This window comes from Prionailurus bengalensis, chromosome A1 (assembly GCF_016509475.1).
Source record: "Prionailurus bengalensis isolate Pbe53 chromosome A1, Fcat_Pben_1.1_paternal_pri, whole genome shotgun sequence".
In the NCBI taxonomy this organism is placed as follows: domain Eukaryota; kingdom Metazoa; phylum Chordata; class Mammalia; order Carnivora; family Felidae; genus Prionailurus; species Prionailurus bengalensis.
The window spans coordinates 73,743,583-73,760,975 of NC_057343.1; the positions used below are offsets into that span (position 1 = coordinate 73,743,583).

The following is a 17,393-nucleotide window of genomic DNA, read 5'->3' on the forward strand; positions in this document are numbered from 1 at the left end:
TCAGGACTCAATTTTGGTTTCTGTGCCTCAACTGAGATCAGCTGGCCCTTTAAGTCAGCTTTATTTTCTGTTGAGAAGTTTGTTTGGCAAGTTCAGAAAATAACAACAACAGAAAGGTCAGCTAAGTCTTTTAGGTGTCATTTTTACCTCAGAAAAGACCTCTGAATTATTGTCTATAATTGAGAATTGGTATATGTCTTTTGCTTAAAAGTATCACAATACGACAGAGGATTTCACACACCTAGATACTAGTTTGGTAAGCTGTTGGTGGCCTTAGCTATGGGGAAAATTTGCTTTCAGTACATTGTGAAAGGTTGAATAAATGGGAGTAAATAGTGTAGCTATAGTCATTGAATTTGAGGCATCAAGATAGGAGATTCTCAGCCCGAGAGTCTCGGTGTGATTGTCCTGATTATTTGTGAGGTTTGTCACAAATAAATTGTCACCACTAACAAATTGCCAATTTTATGTTAACCAGGGGCTGCTTGATAGGAAAGGAGTTTCTTATGTTTACCCAGAGACTGGATCCAAGAACAAACGCAGTGAAAACGTCCTTGAGCTTTTCACATTAGAGGGAATTCAAGGGTTTTCCTATAACAAAGAGACTCCCATTCATTCTACAAGTGTCTCTGAGAAAGTGAAGGAAAGTGAGAAATCTGGGGGACTAAACATATCTTGTACCTGAATTTAGCAGTAAGTAACCTTTACTATTGAATCTGAATAGTTATGTTGGGTACAAATTGCTGTAATGCATTATTTTTACCAAAAGTGGGAGAACCTTTTGTGAAAATCTGGGTAAGCTTATGGCAAATTTTAACTTCATACTTCAAAAGGGGAAAGGTGAGGGGGTAGGTTTAAACACTGTCACTGTAGATCGACTCAAATGGCTATCTTCAAATGCGCTTATGAAAGCTCAGTAGATACCGTAGTGGCCCAAAAGAACTATCTTGGTCGTTCCTGACCTCCACATGTGCAAGGTTTTAAGACAGAGTTTTTTGGATATAATCATTTCATCTGGCCATTTCTGGCGACTTATTCAGTTCTATTGTATCCTTCTAAAAAACTTTTTAATGTTTATTTATTTTTGAGAAAGAGACAGAGACAGAGTGTGAGCGAGGGAGGGGCAGAGAGAGAGGGAGACACAGAATCCAAAGCAGGCACCAGCCTCTGAACTGTCAGCACAGAGCCCAACACGGGGCTCGAACTCACCAACTGTGAGATCATGACCTGAGCCCAAGTTGGGCACTTAACCGACTGAGCCACCCAGGCGCCCCCTATTATATCTTTCTAAAAGAGAATTGGCAAATCAGAAGCAAAGAACCATTCCAAGTTTAGACACATTCTTGGTTTATTTATACGTTTAGTTTCCTGCATTCTGAATGTTTTTTCATAATTTAGCACCTATCAGAGCAGCATCTTTAGTGGGTAGTCTCCGGAGATTGATTTACCATGGCTCACTCAAGTATCCCCTGGAACAAAATCACAATTTACCAGGCAGGATGGAACGAGCGTGAACAAGACACCTGCTTGTAAAGGCAAACTCTTACCAGAAGATGGCACTATTGCAAAACCAATGCTGAGTAGAAAACCCTCCCACACCCCCCCCCCTCCAAAAATTACTTTTGAAACATAATATTTTCTAGGAGCTACTCACAAACTTCACACAAATAGATACTAAATCAAAGTTTACATGGATAAGAAAACAGAAATTTTTACTCCCATTAAGGCTAATTATAAAGGAATTATAATTGTAAAATTGAACACATAGTTTCCAACCCCAAAAGCATGCTTTCCTATAATATGTAGATTTGCAGTCTACTTTCCACTGTAGCCAATTTTTAGTTGTAAATACGACCACCATTTAAGCAAAGCAGGAAACACTTTTCTAGAAATCTCTCACCATGTGCCGGGAAGAGTTCTAAGCACCTTACACAAAGTCAATTAATCTTAATGGGCCACTGCTGAGGACACTTTTTTTTTGGAGGCATCCAGTGAGGACACACTGTGGCTATTTTCTACTACATTCTCCATTCTACCTGCCGAGCTGTATTCTACTATCTGAAAATGACCTTGGTCCATTTGGCTTGAAATTCTTTCAAAAAGCTGGCCACCACGGTTGTTTGAGAAGAGTCACCTAATTAGAACCAATATGCTTCCATATTCATTTCTTGTTGATTCTTGAACGCTTTTTTCCCACAAGGTCAGGTTTTCAGAATTCAAATCTGAAAAATATTTTCACGTATTTTGAGTAGGAAATGTGGAAATGTATGTACTGTGAGAAATTCCAAAATTCTGGTACTTTTTCTAAGGAAATAATCACAGATACAATCAAGATTTGGGTTTTGTAAGGATGTTTCTTATAGCATTGCTTATAAAGGCAAAACCTTAGAAACAATGTAAATATTCAAAAATAGGGAATGGTTTTAAAACTTTCAACATATTTATTGAACTATAAGTAAATCATGTTTATAAATAAGTCTTTAAAACTGCATATGTGAATAATATAATGTTAAATGAAAAGTTTGTATATGAAATTCTAAAGACAGTCTAATTTTGGTCTAAGAAGAAATCTAATTTTGGTCATTGATCTCTATTTAAGGGGAATGGATTTAGGATGCTTTTCATTAAAATCAAAATCACAATGAGGTGTCACCTCACACCTGTTGGGATATTAAACAAACAAACAAAAAAAGGTAAGTGTTGGCAAGGATGCTGAGACTTTGGAAGCTGTGGATACTCTTCTGTTTCTCAGATTTTTGTTATTCTTTTTTTAATGTTTATTTATTTTGAGGAAAAGAGAGAGAGCACGTGTGTGTGACCTGGGGGAGGGGGTAGAGAGGGAGTAAAGAGGGGGAGAGAGAGAGGCAGGGGAGGGGCCGAGAGAGGGGGAGAGAGAATCCCAAGCAGGTTCCATGCTATCAGTGCAGAGCCCAGAACTTGAGCCCATGGACCATGAGATCATGACCTGAGCCAAAATCAAGAGCAGGACATTTAACTGACTGAGCCACCTGGGCACCCCTATTATTTTAATTTCAGTATAATTAACGAACAGTGGTATGTCAGTTTCAAGTGCATTCACCAATTCTGTGCATCACTCAGTGTTCGTCACAGTAAGTGTACTCAGTCCTCTTCACCTATTTCACCCATCCCCCCTCCTCCCCTCTGGTAACCATCAGTTTGTTCTCTATAGTTAGGTCTGGGGGGGGGGGGGTGTCCCTTCTTTTTCTTTGTTTTTTTCTTGAATATGCGTGAAATCATATGGTACTTGTTTTTTTTCACATATGCGTGAAATCATATGGTACTTGTCTTTCTCTGACTGGCATATTTCACTTAGCACTATACCCTCTGGATCTATCCGTGTTGTGGCAAGGTTATTTCATTCTTTTTACGGCTGTGCAATATTCCATTGTATATATACACCACTTCTTCTTTAACCATTCATGTGCTGATAGGCACTTGGATGCTTCCATATTTGGGCTATTGTAAACAGCGCTGCAGTAAAGACAGGAGTGCATTATCTCTTGTCAAATTAGTGTTTTTGTATTCTTTGGGAAGTACCCAGTGGTGAAATTACTGGATCACATGGAAATTCTATTTTTAATTTCTTGAGGAACCTCCATACCGTTTTCCACAGTGGCTGCACCTCTTTGTATTCTCACCAACAGTGTGCGGGGGTGAGACCTGTGTGCATTCTCGATGGGAATGATAAATGGTGCAGCCACTAAGGAGAATAGTATGGAGATCCTCAAAAAATTAAAAATAGAACTACCATATGAACCAGCAATCCCACTTCTGGGTATATATCCAAAAGAACTAACACCAGGTTCTTACAGAGATACCTACACCCCATGTTCACTGCAGCATTATTTACAATAGCTGAGATATGGAAATAACCAAAATGTCCATTGACAGATGAGTAGATGAAGAAAATGTAGTATAAACATACAACGGAATATAGTTCAGCCTTAAAAAACGAAGGAAATTCTGCCATTTGCATGGATGGACCTGGAAGATGTTATGCCAAAGGAAATAAGTCAATCACGAAAGGACAAATACTGCATGAGTGCATGAGTCCTTTTATATGAGGCACCTAAAACAAAGATACGGAGGTAAGCAACAGAATGGTGGTTGTCTGATGAGGTAGGAGGATGTGCAGAGCTGTTATTCAATGGATATAAAGTTACAGTTACACAAGATGAGTACTTTCCAGAGATGTGCTGTCCAACATAGTGCTTCTGGTCAACACGAGGTAGTGCGCACTTATCAACTTGTGAAGATGGTTGAGCCGGTCTCTGGAGCTTGTCTAGAGCAGTTTCAGTTTGTTCCTAGAGCTGTTTCACAAAGAACCTTCTAATGGCTGAGACAAAAGGAAGGAAAAGGGTTCTGCCTCGCTGAACAGTATATTTAATACACAGCCCCAATGCCTCACATCGTGTGGTGGTCAACACGAAACTGCAGTTTCTTGAGGACAGGGACTGTCGTGTTCCCCGCGGTGCCTAATGCAACATTTGCATATGGTAGACGTTCTGTAAATATCTGTTGACAGGTCTGCCCTCGGAACAGTTCTAAATGAGATGCTGAGGATGCCCCAGATGGAGTGATAGCAGAAAGCAGTGTCTGGGTTTCAGTTCTAACTTTGTCATCAATAATAACTACTATTTGCCAAGCACTTACTTACTAGGTACCAAGTCACAGCTGTCTTCCTTTATGTGAAGCCTCTGACTCAGGGTAAAGCGTTTTCTGTGGACAGGTCAGACTGCCAGGTTAGAGGAGAGTCCCACAGGTAGTAGGGACACATTCTCCTCTCTGTGAGGTCTGAGCATCCAATACATGTGATGCCTCTGCCCCAGCTTTGAAACCATTGCCAGTACAGAAGCCATCCCTTTGCTGTGCTGTCTGTGGTTTTCTGTTATCTTGTCATAGCATCCCGCACAGACGAAGACAGAAGGTCATCTTGACAATAGCAGAATCTAGCCTATCATGATAGAGGAGGCTACTGTGTAACCCAGACAGACATCCTGTTGGCTCGAATGAAGGAGTTGGCAGTGAAGGCGATGACAAGAGATCAGACTCTAGGTGGATCTAGAAGATAAAGCCAACAGGTTTCACTGCCGACTTGGATGCATGAAGAAGAGTGAGGAGACAAGGAAGATTTCACGATTTCTTACCTAAGCGACTAGAAGCATGATGTTTCCAATAACTGCAAAGATCACTGGGAGAAGAACAGGTCCGAGGAAGATCAGCAGCTGAGTGTTGGAGCTTGTAAAGTGTTGATGTTTTGTTAGATAACCAAGGAGGTATCAAACAGGCAGATGGAATTTAGGAGACAGAGCCAAGCTGCCAACTCAGACTTGGGAATCTTCAGTGAGTAGACGATAGAGAGCCATGCCACAAGATGTCCTCATCAAGGGACTTCGGTGTAAATAGAAAAGAGAAGTCTGAGGACCAAGTGGGCTGGCATCTCTAATCCAGAGGTCAAGAGAAAAGGAGGAACCAGCAAAGGAGACATAGTGAAACAGGAAGGCCAGGAAGATAAAACCAAGGGTTGTGTTTTGAAAACCAAAGTCTGTCAAGGGGGACACGACATTTGGCTGTGTTGAATAGTGTTGTTGATGGTCAAGGAAAAAGGAAGCTACTTTCTGTTAGCCATGTGGAGGTCCTTGAAGTACATTTTCAAAAGTGGGGGAACTATCCTAATCCTAGTGGGTTCTTAAGAAGCTGGGAGGACTTCACTTGGAAACCACAAACATACACAACCAGCAAAGCTTGGAACGGTGGCAACCGGCAGGGGAGGCACACTTCCGGGGCCCAGCTCCCTTATCACAAAGCAGGGCAGAGCAGGGTGGGTCTGAATCTGAGAGGCAATACATTGATAGTTGGCCCCCTACCCAGTGGAACAAAACATCTTAAAGAAACTTTTCAGTTTTAATTCTCTGTGCTGCTGAGCTATCTTAGAACAGAATACGGCAAATCTCCTAGAAGTAGAGTTTCCCAAACTTTAGTGATGAGAAGAATCGCCTGGGTCTTTGTTAAAAATACACATGCTCATGGGTACCTCCCCAAATGCCCCCTCCCCCCTAAGCATTCTGATTCAATGAGTTTGAGGTAGACACCAGGTCATCTGCATTTTTAACAGGAGCGCTGGATGATTCGGATCATTGGACCAGTTTAGAGACCTCGGTTGAAGAAATTTTTCCTTCGGTCTTCATGTGATAACTGCTTCCTGGCTTTGAATGTGTATGTGGTGTGTGTTTAAGTATTATGCATATGATGTGCTTTCGTTAAAACCTTTATCTCAACCTAACAAATATGTATTTAAAAGTTTTAGGAACTCAAAGACTTTAATTTTTTAAATTTTTCTAATGTTTTTAATTTATTTTTGAGAGAGACACAGAGAGACAGAGCATGAGTAGGCACAGAGAGAGAGGGAGACACAGAATCCGAAGCAGGCTCCAGGCTCTGAACTGTCAACACAGAGCCGCATGTGGGTCTCGAATCCATGAATCATGAAATCATGACCTGAGCCAAAGTCAGACACCCAACCAGCTGAGCCACCCAGGTGCCTCAAAAGACTAATTTTCTTAAAGTCTCTTCTTCCACCTTATTTTCTTCTCGATGCCTTTTATATTTCCTAAAGCTAGCCAGAAAAGCTAAAAGTGCTTTGTGATTTGTTGGGAATCTTTTTTCCCCCAGATTTTAGTCAGTTTCAGAAGACTTCAAAGAATTCTCAGTTTGACACCCCAAAATGCTACCACCAGTATATGTGGGTGCATGTGCGTGCACACATACACACACACACACACCCAAACACGGATTATTATAAACTGTTCTCCATTTGTGTTTTCTTATTAGAGGAAAAAGAATAGATCAATAAGATTGGAAATATATCGTGTTAAAGAAAATTCCCCTGCTCACATGCGCTCCTCTCTCTTTCAAAATCATAAATAAACATTAAAAAAGAGAGAGACAGAGGCACCTGGGTGGCTCAGTTAAGCGGCCAACTCTTGATCACGGCTCAGGTCATGATCCCACGGTTCGTGAGTTCAAGCCCTGAGTCAGGCTTTACACTGACAGTGTGGAGCCTGCTTGGGACTCTCTCCCTCTCCCTCTCTGACCCTCCCCTGCTCATGTTCTTTCTCTGTCTATATTGTGTTTCACAAATTCACAAACTGACCTCCTTATCTCAAGGAAACAGGCTTTAAGGTTCTACTATATGCTACCTTGATTTTCAAAAACAGTTCTTGCAAACTACATATCCTTTGGGGAAAAAATTGCTTTGTCTACTTTATCGAACTCTCTAACTCCCAACGTTAGGTAGTAGGATGCCAAACGAGACAGCCAGGCCTAGTGCATACCAGCTACACTATACTAACAGCAGTTATTTATTGGCACCGTGGGGGGTTCATTTTCCCATTTAGTTCTGATAGAACCCTCAGATTTGTAGTTGAGGACCCTGGGGTCTTGTTAAATGTCATGAAGCTAATTAGTGGCAGAACTAGTCTCGAAGAGACACTCCCTTAACTTCTAAGTGCTTTTCCCAGCCTATTTTCTGCCTTTCTTGCTCAAGTCAGGATATTCAGGATCATCGCTAGGATTCGCCTTTCGTTGGAATGCTAAGGCTAACATGTTTTTCTGGCACCCCAAGTCTGAGCCCCTGGGAGGAGCAGTGTCACTGCAAATGCTGCCCAGGATTTCAAAACCCAGCAGCTGGGACAAGGTGGATGCTTTCAAAATCTTAACACAGTTTTGGAAACTTGATTAAAAAATATTCTCTAAATGGTGTGGTGCCACAATAGTTGCAAAGAAGGTGAGTCATGGGAAACTACTGCCTCTCACGGCCCCTTTGCATTGGCTTGCAGCCTGGATGGGCCGGGTGATGGGAAAGCAAGGAGGCAGACGGCAGGAACACCTGGCTTAGCACTTCCTACTCCCAACAATGTTGTGTGGGAGGGTTTCGTGTGTGCAGCCTGTTGCTTTACCCCAGATGGGGTAATTGATGCCTTGGTCTGACCCTGTTGTGTCCTGTCCACCCCTTCCTCCTCCTCCTCCCATTCCTAAGCCCTTATTTGATTTATCTGTATCTTCATTGTTCCCTCCTAGTGTCCTCTACTTGTTTCCTTCCCACATCCAAAGAATCAAGCTGTTTGTCAAGTGATGCAAACAGCATTGAAAGATTCCTCTTGACTGAGAATGTCATTGAATCAAAGGAAGAAGAGCGTAAACACAGAGTGCAAATACTAAGGATGTGACGACAGAGAATAAATGACTTTGTTTGGAGTTAAAGTGATTTCAGGGGTTATATGAGATAGTGGTTTTCAATTGTGGTGCAAAGTCACAGATAATTTCAACACAATCAATATCTAGACACTTAAAGGTCATGTCTACTCTTTTCTAAACTTCTCTGCTTAAAACTTATCTGCCTGTGGTGGAAGGTAATACCTACTCTCCTTTGCACCTGTGTCACATCTGGGTCTCTCACTTGTTAGTAGTAAAGGCATCTTACTACTGGGCGGCGCCCACAGGTAAAATAGACAGTGGGGCATCAAATAAGGGGACAGTTTGAAATATTGTCTGTGAAAGCGTCTTTAACCAAAGCCCAATAACATGTATGTCATGCGCCTTTTTAAAAGCTACATTTTAAATAACATTTTTCTTTTTGTTCTGTAATTTGTAATCAAAGCTTAAGATGTATCCATATCATTTTGATCAACTTCCTAGTAATTAAAAGGTAACTTAATCCAAAAGAAAAATTTTGACACTTTTTTCCAGGAAAAAAATTTAAATATTAACACACATTTTTGTTATAGATCATAAATGATCAATAGGATTTTGCATTATAAATATAGATTTCATTAGAAAACTCAGTACAGAATGGAAATAAAGTTTCAAGAAAGAGTGATGTAAAACGACTGGTTTTACATATGTTTTGGGGGTGCCTGGCTGGCTCAGTCAGTAAAGCTGGCAACTAACTCTTGATCTCAGGTTCATGAGTTCAAGCTCCATTTTGGGTGAAGAGCTTATGTAAAAAAATACATTTGAGGGGCACCTGGGTGGCTCAGTCGGTTAAGCTTCCAACTTTGGCTCAGGTCATGATCTCACGGTTCATGAGTTCAAGCCCCACCTCAGGCTCCGTGCTGACAGCTGGGAGCCTAGAGCCTGCATCAGATTCTGTATGTCCTTCTCTCTCTTCCCCTCCCCTGTTCATGCTCTGTTTCTGTCTCTCTCTCAAAAATAAATATTTTTAAAAATTAAGAAAAAAAAAATATATATGTATATTTGAATGTGTCTTTGAATATGTCCAGATAGTTTATAAACAGACACTGGTAAGTATCAAAGAGTAGCATTCAACTGGATATATTTAAATAGGTGATGTAAAAAGTTTCATGAAAGAATGCCAAAATTTTAACATGTCAGATATTACATTCTTTTTTTTTAACTTTTTTAATGTTAATTTATTTTTGAGAGAGACAAAGACGGAGTGAGAGCGGGGGAGGGGTAGAGAGAGAAGGAGACACAGACTCTGAGCTGTCAGCACAGGGCAGCTCCCAGCTCTGAGCTGTCAGCACAGAGCCCGGCATGGGCCTCGAACCCACGAACTGTGAAATCATGAGCTGAGCCAAAGTCAGACACTCAACTAACTGAGTCACCCAGGCACCCTAGATATTACATTCTTTATAATTCCTTAAGCTTATGACAAATTTCAAATGTTATCTTAAAGCTGTACAAGAAGATACATAATTTTTCTAAAACATTTTTTATAGGACTCATAAGAAAAAAAATTAAAGAACACTGGTACAGGAGGCTAATAAGTATGCCATCTCATAATGAACAGTTCATTCCCCATCCAGTCGTTGGGTGGTACAGTAGAGAACAATGTGATAGGAGAGAAAATACCGAGGACTGTGAGAACAGAAATCCAGCTTTCTCACTCTTTTTGTTACTTACTGCAGTCAACCTTTGCAGTCCAGCTTTGTTTGCTCATCTGTAAAATGACAGAACTAGACTATGGTTCATTAAAAAAAAATTTTTTTTTAACGTTTTATTTATTTTTGGGACAGAGAGAGACAGAGCATGAACAGGGGAGGGGCAGAGAGAGAGGGAGACACAGAATCGGAAGCAGGCTCCAAGCCATCAGCCCAGAGCCTGACGCGGGGCTCGAACTCACGGACCGCGAGATCGTGACCTGGCTGCAGTCGGACACTCAGCCGACTGCGCCACTGGCTGCAGTCGGACACTCAACCGACTGCGCCACCCAGGCGCCCCAACTATGGTTCATTTTAAACTGAGAGCTATTTCATTCTGTCACCAAATGCTCTACATTGGTTATATTCTTAGAGCTTGTCTTTCTCTTTTCTTTCCTGTTAATTTGAAGTTCTTTTCTAGAGGTAGCATACACAGTTGAGAACAGGAAGGAAAGCGTTAACTACTCTCTTCTTCCTCGCCACTAAAGAGAATACAGTTCTCTAAGACTTATGAAATGAATAAATGGTCAAATAATCATTAAAACAATCACACAGCCATTGTAGTCATTTCTGCGAGTGCATGGAAGATTTTCTAAACCCTGTGGATTGGAAAACGACATACACAGGGCTGGCTTCCCTTCCCATCAGGCATTCTCAGCCTTGGGTCCATGATGGAATCCAAGGGGTTCAAAAACTTGCGTAAGAAAAAGGGAAAAAAATACATCTTTATTTTCATGAGCCTCTTAAATCTGTTTTCTTCGGTTACACATGTAAGCAGTACGCAGAGTAGTTATTAGCAGTTTACTGTTTGTTACTTTGTCACCAACACAAGTATACCGTGCTTGCTCTGTTATTTAATGTTTATTTATTTTGAAAGAGCAAGAGCATGAGCAGGGGAAGGGCAGAGAGAGAGGAGAGAATCCCAAGCAAGTTCCACACGGTCAGTGCAGAGCCCCAGTGAGGCTCTCTGTCACCAATGATGAGATGATGACCTGAGCCTAAATCAAGAGTGGGACGGTCGCTTAACCCACTGAGCCACCCAGGCGCCCGGGTTTTAATACTTTTGAAAACTATATTTCAACATAATTTTCTTTGTAATCCTACATATTTCATTTTATGCGTTTGAAAACGTTGCTGAAAAGTCCCTAAACTTCACCAGATTGCCAAAAGAGTCTTTGGCACAAACTAAGTCTAAGATTACTCAGGCGTGAATATAGACATAGATCATTAAAGAACCCGTAGTGCGGGCTGCAAGAAGCAATTGACAGCCACTGTGAACTTGAAAAAATGCAAATTGTTTCGATAATTGAGTGAACCTTAAAGAACAACCAGGAACTTCAATTTAAAGGGCCAAAAAGAATGTTGTTTAGAAATCTCGGAAGCCAAAGGTTAGCAATGATGATAGGAGCGGCCCGTTTCGGCCTCCTACCTTGTCACCGCCTAAGAGGCCGACTCAATGGCCAAGAACCCACTTCCTGTTGACAGAGGCTCGGGTCTAATCCACCCTGTTCCTCCCAGTCTGGGCCGCGATCAAAGGGGTACACAAACCCTACACCACAGAATCAAAAAACTGTCCTTCAAAAATGTATATCGGGGCAAATCGCCGATATCCTACGACTCCAGGGGGTTTAGCGTTCGAGAGTCGGCTCCCTTTCCTCGGGGCAGCTGGGACTCCTGCAGCAGCGGACCGAAAACTTTCGTCCACAACTTGAAGTTAGGAAGGGTTTCCGCTACCCCAGGCCGGCGGCTCATTTCCTTCCCTGTCCCTCGGAGAGGGTTTCTCCCGGGACTCACAGACCCTTCCCTCGGAACGCAGCCCTCTCCTAAAAAAAAAAAAAAAGTCCCAAGTGCAGGTCTCTTTAAGACCCCAAATCTAAGAGCCGAAATCTCCAGCCCCGGAGCCAGACTCCGCCTCCTTCTCTGCGGCCCGGGCAACACTCCGGCCCAGGTCCTGAGAGCGGCGCCGTTGGGTTACGTAGCGGCACGTGATTGGCCGCCTCCCCCTGGCGGGCCGGGATTGGCCGGCGCCCGGCCCCGCCCCTCGCCCCCGCCCAGGCCCGCGGCCGCCCGGGTGTCCTCGCGCCGCTCGTCCACGCGCAGCCTGGCAGTTTGCCTCTTCCTCGTCCTGCAGCCTGCGTCCATGGCCACCGCAGCGGCCGAGGAGCCCTTCCCCTTCCACGGCCTCCTGCCCAAGAAAGAGACCGGGGCCGCCTCCTTCCTCTGTCGCTACCCAGAGTATGACGGGCGGGGGGTGCTCATCGCCGTCCTGGACACGGGGGTGGACCCCGGGGCTCCTGGCATGCAGGTGCGGCAGCCGCGGAGGGCGCGGGGGCGCGGGCGGCCGGCTGGCCGGCGGGCTGGCGGGGGACGTGGAGGGGACGCAGCCTCGCAGCGCGGCAGGCCGAAGCCCGCTCTGCGGCCGAGCGGGAGCCGGCACCGGGAGGAGGCATGGGGGCTCGGGCTGGGCCGTCAGCCCGGCCCAGACAAAAGCGGCGTGCCAGGCGCGGCCGGCCGGGGTGCCTGGGTCCGCCTTTCGCCCAGGAAGCCCCTTCCTGCCCAGGTGCTGCCAGGCCCGGGCCCCGGGGCCGCTTCCCGCCGCGCTGCCTTCCTCCGCAGGTCCCTAGTGTCTCGGGCACCGGCCCGTGCCTACTGTTTTTTAACGGGGATTTTACAATTTTTATTAGTTGTCGGGGGTGGGGGCGGGGAGGAAACAGAACAGTGGCGAACGACCTATCAGAACCTTTTTATTGCTGTTGTTCGGGGGATTTGGTTCTGGGGAGAATTGTTGGTCTTTAGCACCAAAGCCGGGTTTCGAGAAGATAACTCGGTCAACTTCCTCTGGTAGTTTCCTCTGGTAGTTTTATGTGTTCTATTTTTAAACCATCTTCTGCACTGTACTTGTTTAGGGTCATTGAAGCGCATGGCTTCGTCTTTGTTTTACATAAGAACCCAATTTAGTTTGTTTTTGGCCAACTCTTCAGGCTCTATTAAATTAGGCTTCGTTAATTTTTTTTATCTCCAAATATAAGACAACATACTTTAATTACGATTTTTAAAAATTGCTTAATTTTGCCAGAAGCACCTTTGAAATCTTTAAAGTACTGTACCAAAAGGTAATTTTTTAAAAAATGTGTTTCTTGATTAAAAGTATTCCGTCTAAAGTCTTTGAAGTTTGGCTTCTGTAGATTTCGCCTTAGCATTTAACGAAATACAGTCATAAACAAAATATCACTGTTGAAGATCCATCTTTTAAAAATCTAATCTGGATGTAATCCTCTCCCTCTGGTCAACCCTTCATCTGTGTATCTTACTCTCCTTTCTTCACTATACTCTGAAGTTTAGTAATTCTCTCCCTCCCCCAAGTCCCCTCTGGCCTCTGGATCCTTTATTGTACTTTCCAATAATCGAGGAAGCATTTTGGAGGTTAAGATGTCGTGCTGGGGAGGGGGCGGGAAGGGGAACCAGTCTGACTGTACAGGATCCCTTTAGGAATCTTGCTTTCTCCTGTTAAGTCTTCAGCAGCACTCTGGAGTACAACACACCTTGGGCTTTTGGGACCAGGAAGCTTTGGTGAATCAGAATAGGGAGTCATACTGTTCCCTCCTGGTAGCTCTAGTGATACAGTTGTTGCATTAATAACTCTGAAGCCTTGCAACAGTGACAGCTATCACCTCATTGAGGCTTGATTGCAGAGTGGTCATGGTTTCCATTCTGTCCTAGGGTATGTTTACTTTTTATAGGGATAAGTGGGAGGAGAACAGCTGGGGTAAGTGGTTCACTGGTTCTTTTGTCAGGATAATAAAAGGATCAGGAGAGTTTGGAGGAGTACTGTCTCAGTAAAAATGCTTTTGTAGAATTTCCCAGTCTGCTTATCACTTTGTTCCGTTACTCTCTGTAAAGTAACAGCAGTTCTCAACACAGTGTTGCTGTGGACATTGATTGAGAAGATTAATTACATGTGACTTTTTCAAATGCTCAAGCAGAGTATTAAGTAAACACTGATTTTTTTTTTTTTTTAAGCAAGTTTATTTAGGAGTTTAGGCTGGGATTTAAATCACCCACTGTGTGAAGTATAAATACACACTAGATATTGGCATGTAATAACAAATGTTCAAGCAGTAAAATATTGAAATAAAATGAAAACGTAACTCTTGTCTTCCAACAACTTTAACTCTGAGATACTGACATAAATATGACCAGTTAAAGAAATTCAGTACAGTGGCTTGCACATGAGTGAATTTTCAAGGTTTTTTCCCCCTGCTTTTGCCAATTTATTTTGTAGTTCCGTGTATACATCATTAAGATAAGAAAGTGGATAGAAATAGGAAGGAAAGAAAAAAAGGAGTGGACATTTAGAATGCCAGGTGGGGTCTGCATGGAGGACCAGAGATACAAATAAACCCTTTGGACATGGCAATGGGGTGTCATTCTTCAGTGACTGCTTTGGGCCCAGTGGTCTTTTGTGACAGCTGTCTGGGCTTGTGAAAAGCAGAGGGTGGGGGCACTTGGATGCTTCAGTCGGTTAAGCGTCTGACTCTTGGTTTCGGCTCAGGTCACGATGTCACAGTTCATGGGATCGAGCCCCTCATGGGACTCTGCGCTGACAGTGCAGAGCCTGCTTGGGATCCTCTCTCCCTCTCTGCCCCTCCCCTGCGCATTCTCTCTCTCTCTCTCAAAATAAATAAACTTGAAAAAAAAAAAGTAGAGGGCAGACAGCATGAAAGGAGTAATAAGTGCATAAATGATTACATCTTTCCTCATCGAATATCCAGGCACCTGGCAGGTGCCCAAGGGTGAGTTAAAAGCCGTCCTCCTGCAGGCGTCACCAGGATTGATCAGGGGCCAGTGAGAGCTGGCTTTGAGGCCGAGATGGGACTTGCACTGACCTGGAAAGAATACACAGTGGCCAGTTGGTCTCCTGCCACCAGTCTTCTCTTGGCTCCACCCTTTACAATGCCAGATTATTTTCCTTAGAAAAAATAAGAAACTGCTTCTGTAACACCCTTGTGTAATACAAAACAAAGCACTTAATTTTGGCATTCTAGTTGCCTTTGCCTAAAAATTCCAGAATTTGAATTTTGTGTGGTGCTTCTCCGTGCAGCTTGACCTCCTCGTGGTGCTTTGCTTCTGTTTGCCCTATGCTTCCATCCAGAACATTCCACCCTTTCCACTCACCCCGTGTTTCAGGCCTTTCCTCAACACATGAGTTAATCTGCCCGCAAGCCTTCCACCCTCACCTGTAACTTGCTTAATCCTTTAAGACCCACCTGGGTCTTGACCCTATTAGCTTTTGGGACCTCTACTGGCTGAATTAAGACCCCAGCATATATCTACACGTGTGTGCCCAGCATTGTGTTTGACCCGAGGCTTCAGGATGAATAAGGCCCATCCTTACCAACAGTTATTTGGGTGCTTTTTTTCTTTTTGCTTTCCTAGCAATGTGTTCATATCCCCCCTCCCCACCCCCCTGTAGCGCTTAAAATGTTTCATTTTAGTATTTCTGTTTACGTAACCTTTTTTCCTGCATAAGTTAAAATTCTTTGACAGCATATGTCCAAATGCATTTTGTAGGAGACGTGCCTATCACATTATTTTTGTTGAATGAGAAAAAAAAAAAATGTGTGCACAGCATGCATAATTTCCTCATGGAGAAAAAAATGGCTTGGGGAAGGTTACAAGTGGTCCTATAAAAATCTTTGTTTTTACATTTCCTGAAGTAATAAAGTAAATCATAGATACATAATTGGTTACAAATGTTGGATGCTATGCAGTTGGTTTTAATTTTTATCACCTTTCTCGCGGTTAGTCTTCCCTAATTCCCCCAAGCTGGGTTTTATATTCTTACATGCTTTCATACACACTGTCCTTACCTTTTTTATTTATTGTCCTGTGTTGCAGTTATCTCTTTACTAATCTGTTTTCCAACTGGATTGTAAGCTTTCTGAAAGCGGAGCCTGTCTGATGCATTCATCATTACATCCTCAGAATAAGTCATTTAATAGTACTTGCTTATGAAATATCTTCCCTTGCTTAAAAGAATATTTTCAAGTAAATGCTTCTACATTCATCTTGTTTTGTTCAGGATGATTTGCAACTCCCCTTTCCCGCTTTCTTCTGATCCTGTGTTTAATGACGGGAGCTCCCAGCCCTCACCAGCTTCCTCACCATAATCAATTCAGTGGAGACACAAAGTGACTTAGAGTCTTGACGTGGGGGAAACCTTTGGGCAATTTCTGTTTTGTTTGTCCAGCATAGCCCCCTAGGCCTTTCTCAGTCCCCCACCCCAGTGCACACGGCGTACTACCCTAGCTCTGCTCATAACATCCTCCTCCTCCCCCTGCAAAGATGAGGGAATTCATTCTGATGGTAGCAGTTCGCTGTCCTACTTCTCCCAAAGCTCCATTGCAAAATCCTCAGCCGGTTTGCCTTTTTTAACACCTCTCCTCCCTAACCCCAAATTCCCTCTTGTGTGTTATTGTCTCCAGTGGTGTGGTTTCCTTTACCTAATGGAGAAAGAAGTACAGGGATAGAAAAGTGCATATGTAAGAAGTTGTAATGAAAGAGACAGACTAATAAGTAAAGCTGGTGGCAATAGTAGATGGTAAATAAGTCACCAAATCCCATTAGGTTTTCTTCCTTTGCTCACACACTGATAATGAGGTTTCTAATGAGAGGGATCTGTTGTCTGGCTTGTTAGTGATCTCTTGTGATTCTTGATCTCAAGTCACTGAAGTTGTTTGCTCGTTGAGAAGATAAAGATAGGTGATTGTGTTCCTAGTGCTATGGCTTAGCTTTCAAGTTACAGACTTCTTTGGAATACATTTTGAAATCGATTATTTTCTTACGTGATTTAGCTAGTTTTAATTTTATAAGGGAGTATTTCCATTTTGTATTTTGGTTGATTTTCTTATATTTTCCTTCATTTATTTTATTTCCAAAGATGCTTAGCCAATCCCTTCAAAGCCAGTAGCGGATTTAATCAGTTAATTTTATCATGATCTTATCAGAGTTTGGTTTGACTTCCAAAGTCATTTTTTTAAACTGATTTTGAGCCTCCTGAGTATATTAGTTATTTTGTTACTAGTATAGACAATTTCCAAGAAATAAGCATCCAGCTTAAAGTTTCCGTTAAAAAATTTAAAAAAGGCAGCTGTACCTGGGAGGCCTTTATGGCCCCAGGTGGTTGTATAGCAATGTAGTTGGAAGAAGATTTGGGGCCCGCCAAGAACCTCTTTGCTTCTGCCTCATAAAGAAAAACGTGTGCCTTTGTTTCCTCTACGTGGTAACTTTCCCTCTCCTCCCTTGGTAACCCTTACCTACAGGGCTTTGAGGACACTACAGTGGGAGAAGTGCCTGGAAAGACACACAGAGGGACACTTAGCTTGATCTTAAAGAGTGTAAATGTGAATTCTCTGGGTGGAAAGGAGTTGG

General features: G+C 43.0%; 1 protein-coding gene across 8 annotated transcripts in view; it reads left to right on the top strand.

The window, feature by feature from the left end:
* The first annotated feature begins 12,004 nt into the window (after nt 1-12,004).
* TPP2 (tripeptidyl peptidase 2) overlaps nt 12,005-17,393 on the top strand; it is a 67,940-nt gene continuing 62,551 nt past the window's right edge. For 4 of the 8 annotated variants that reach the window (XM_043582626.1, XM_043582628.1, XM_043582639.1 and 1 more), the window contains exon 1: nt 12,021-12,267. In XM_043582626.1, the coding sequence (XP_043438561.1) occupies nt 12,103-12,267 (165 nt within the window). In that variant the 5' untranslated portion in view covers nt 12,021-12,102. Of the gene's footprint in view, nt 12,268-17,393 lie in introns of all 8 variants that reach the window. The other 4 variants (XM_043582623.1, XM_043582627.1, XM_043582625.1 and 1 more) reach the window with 2 other exon arrangements.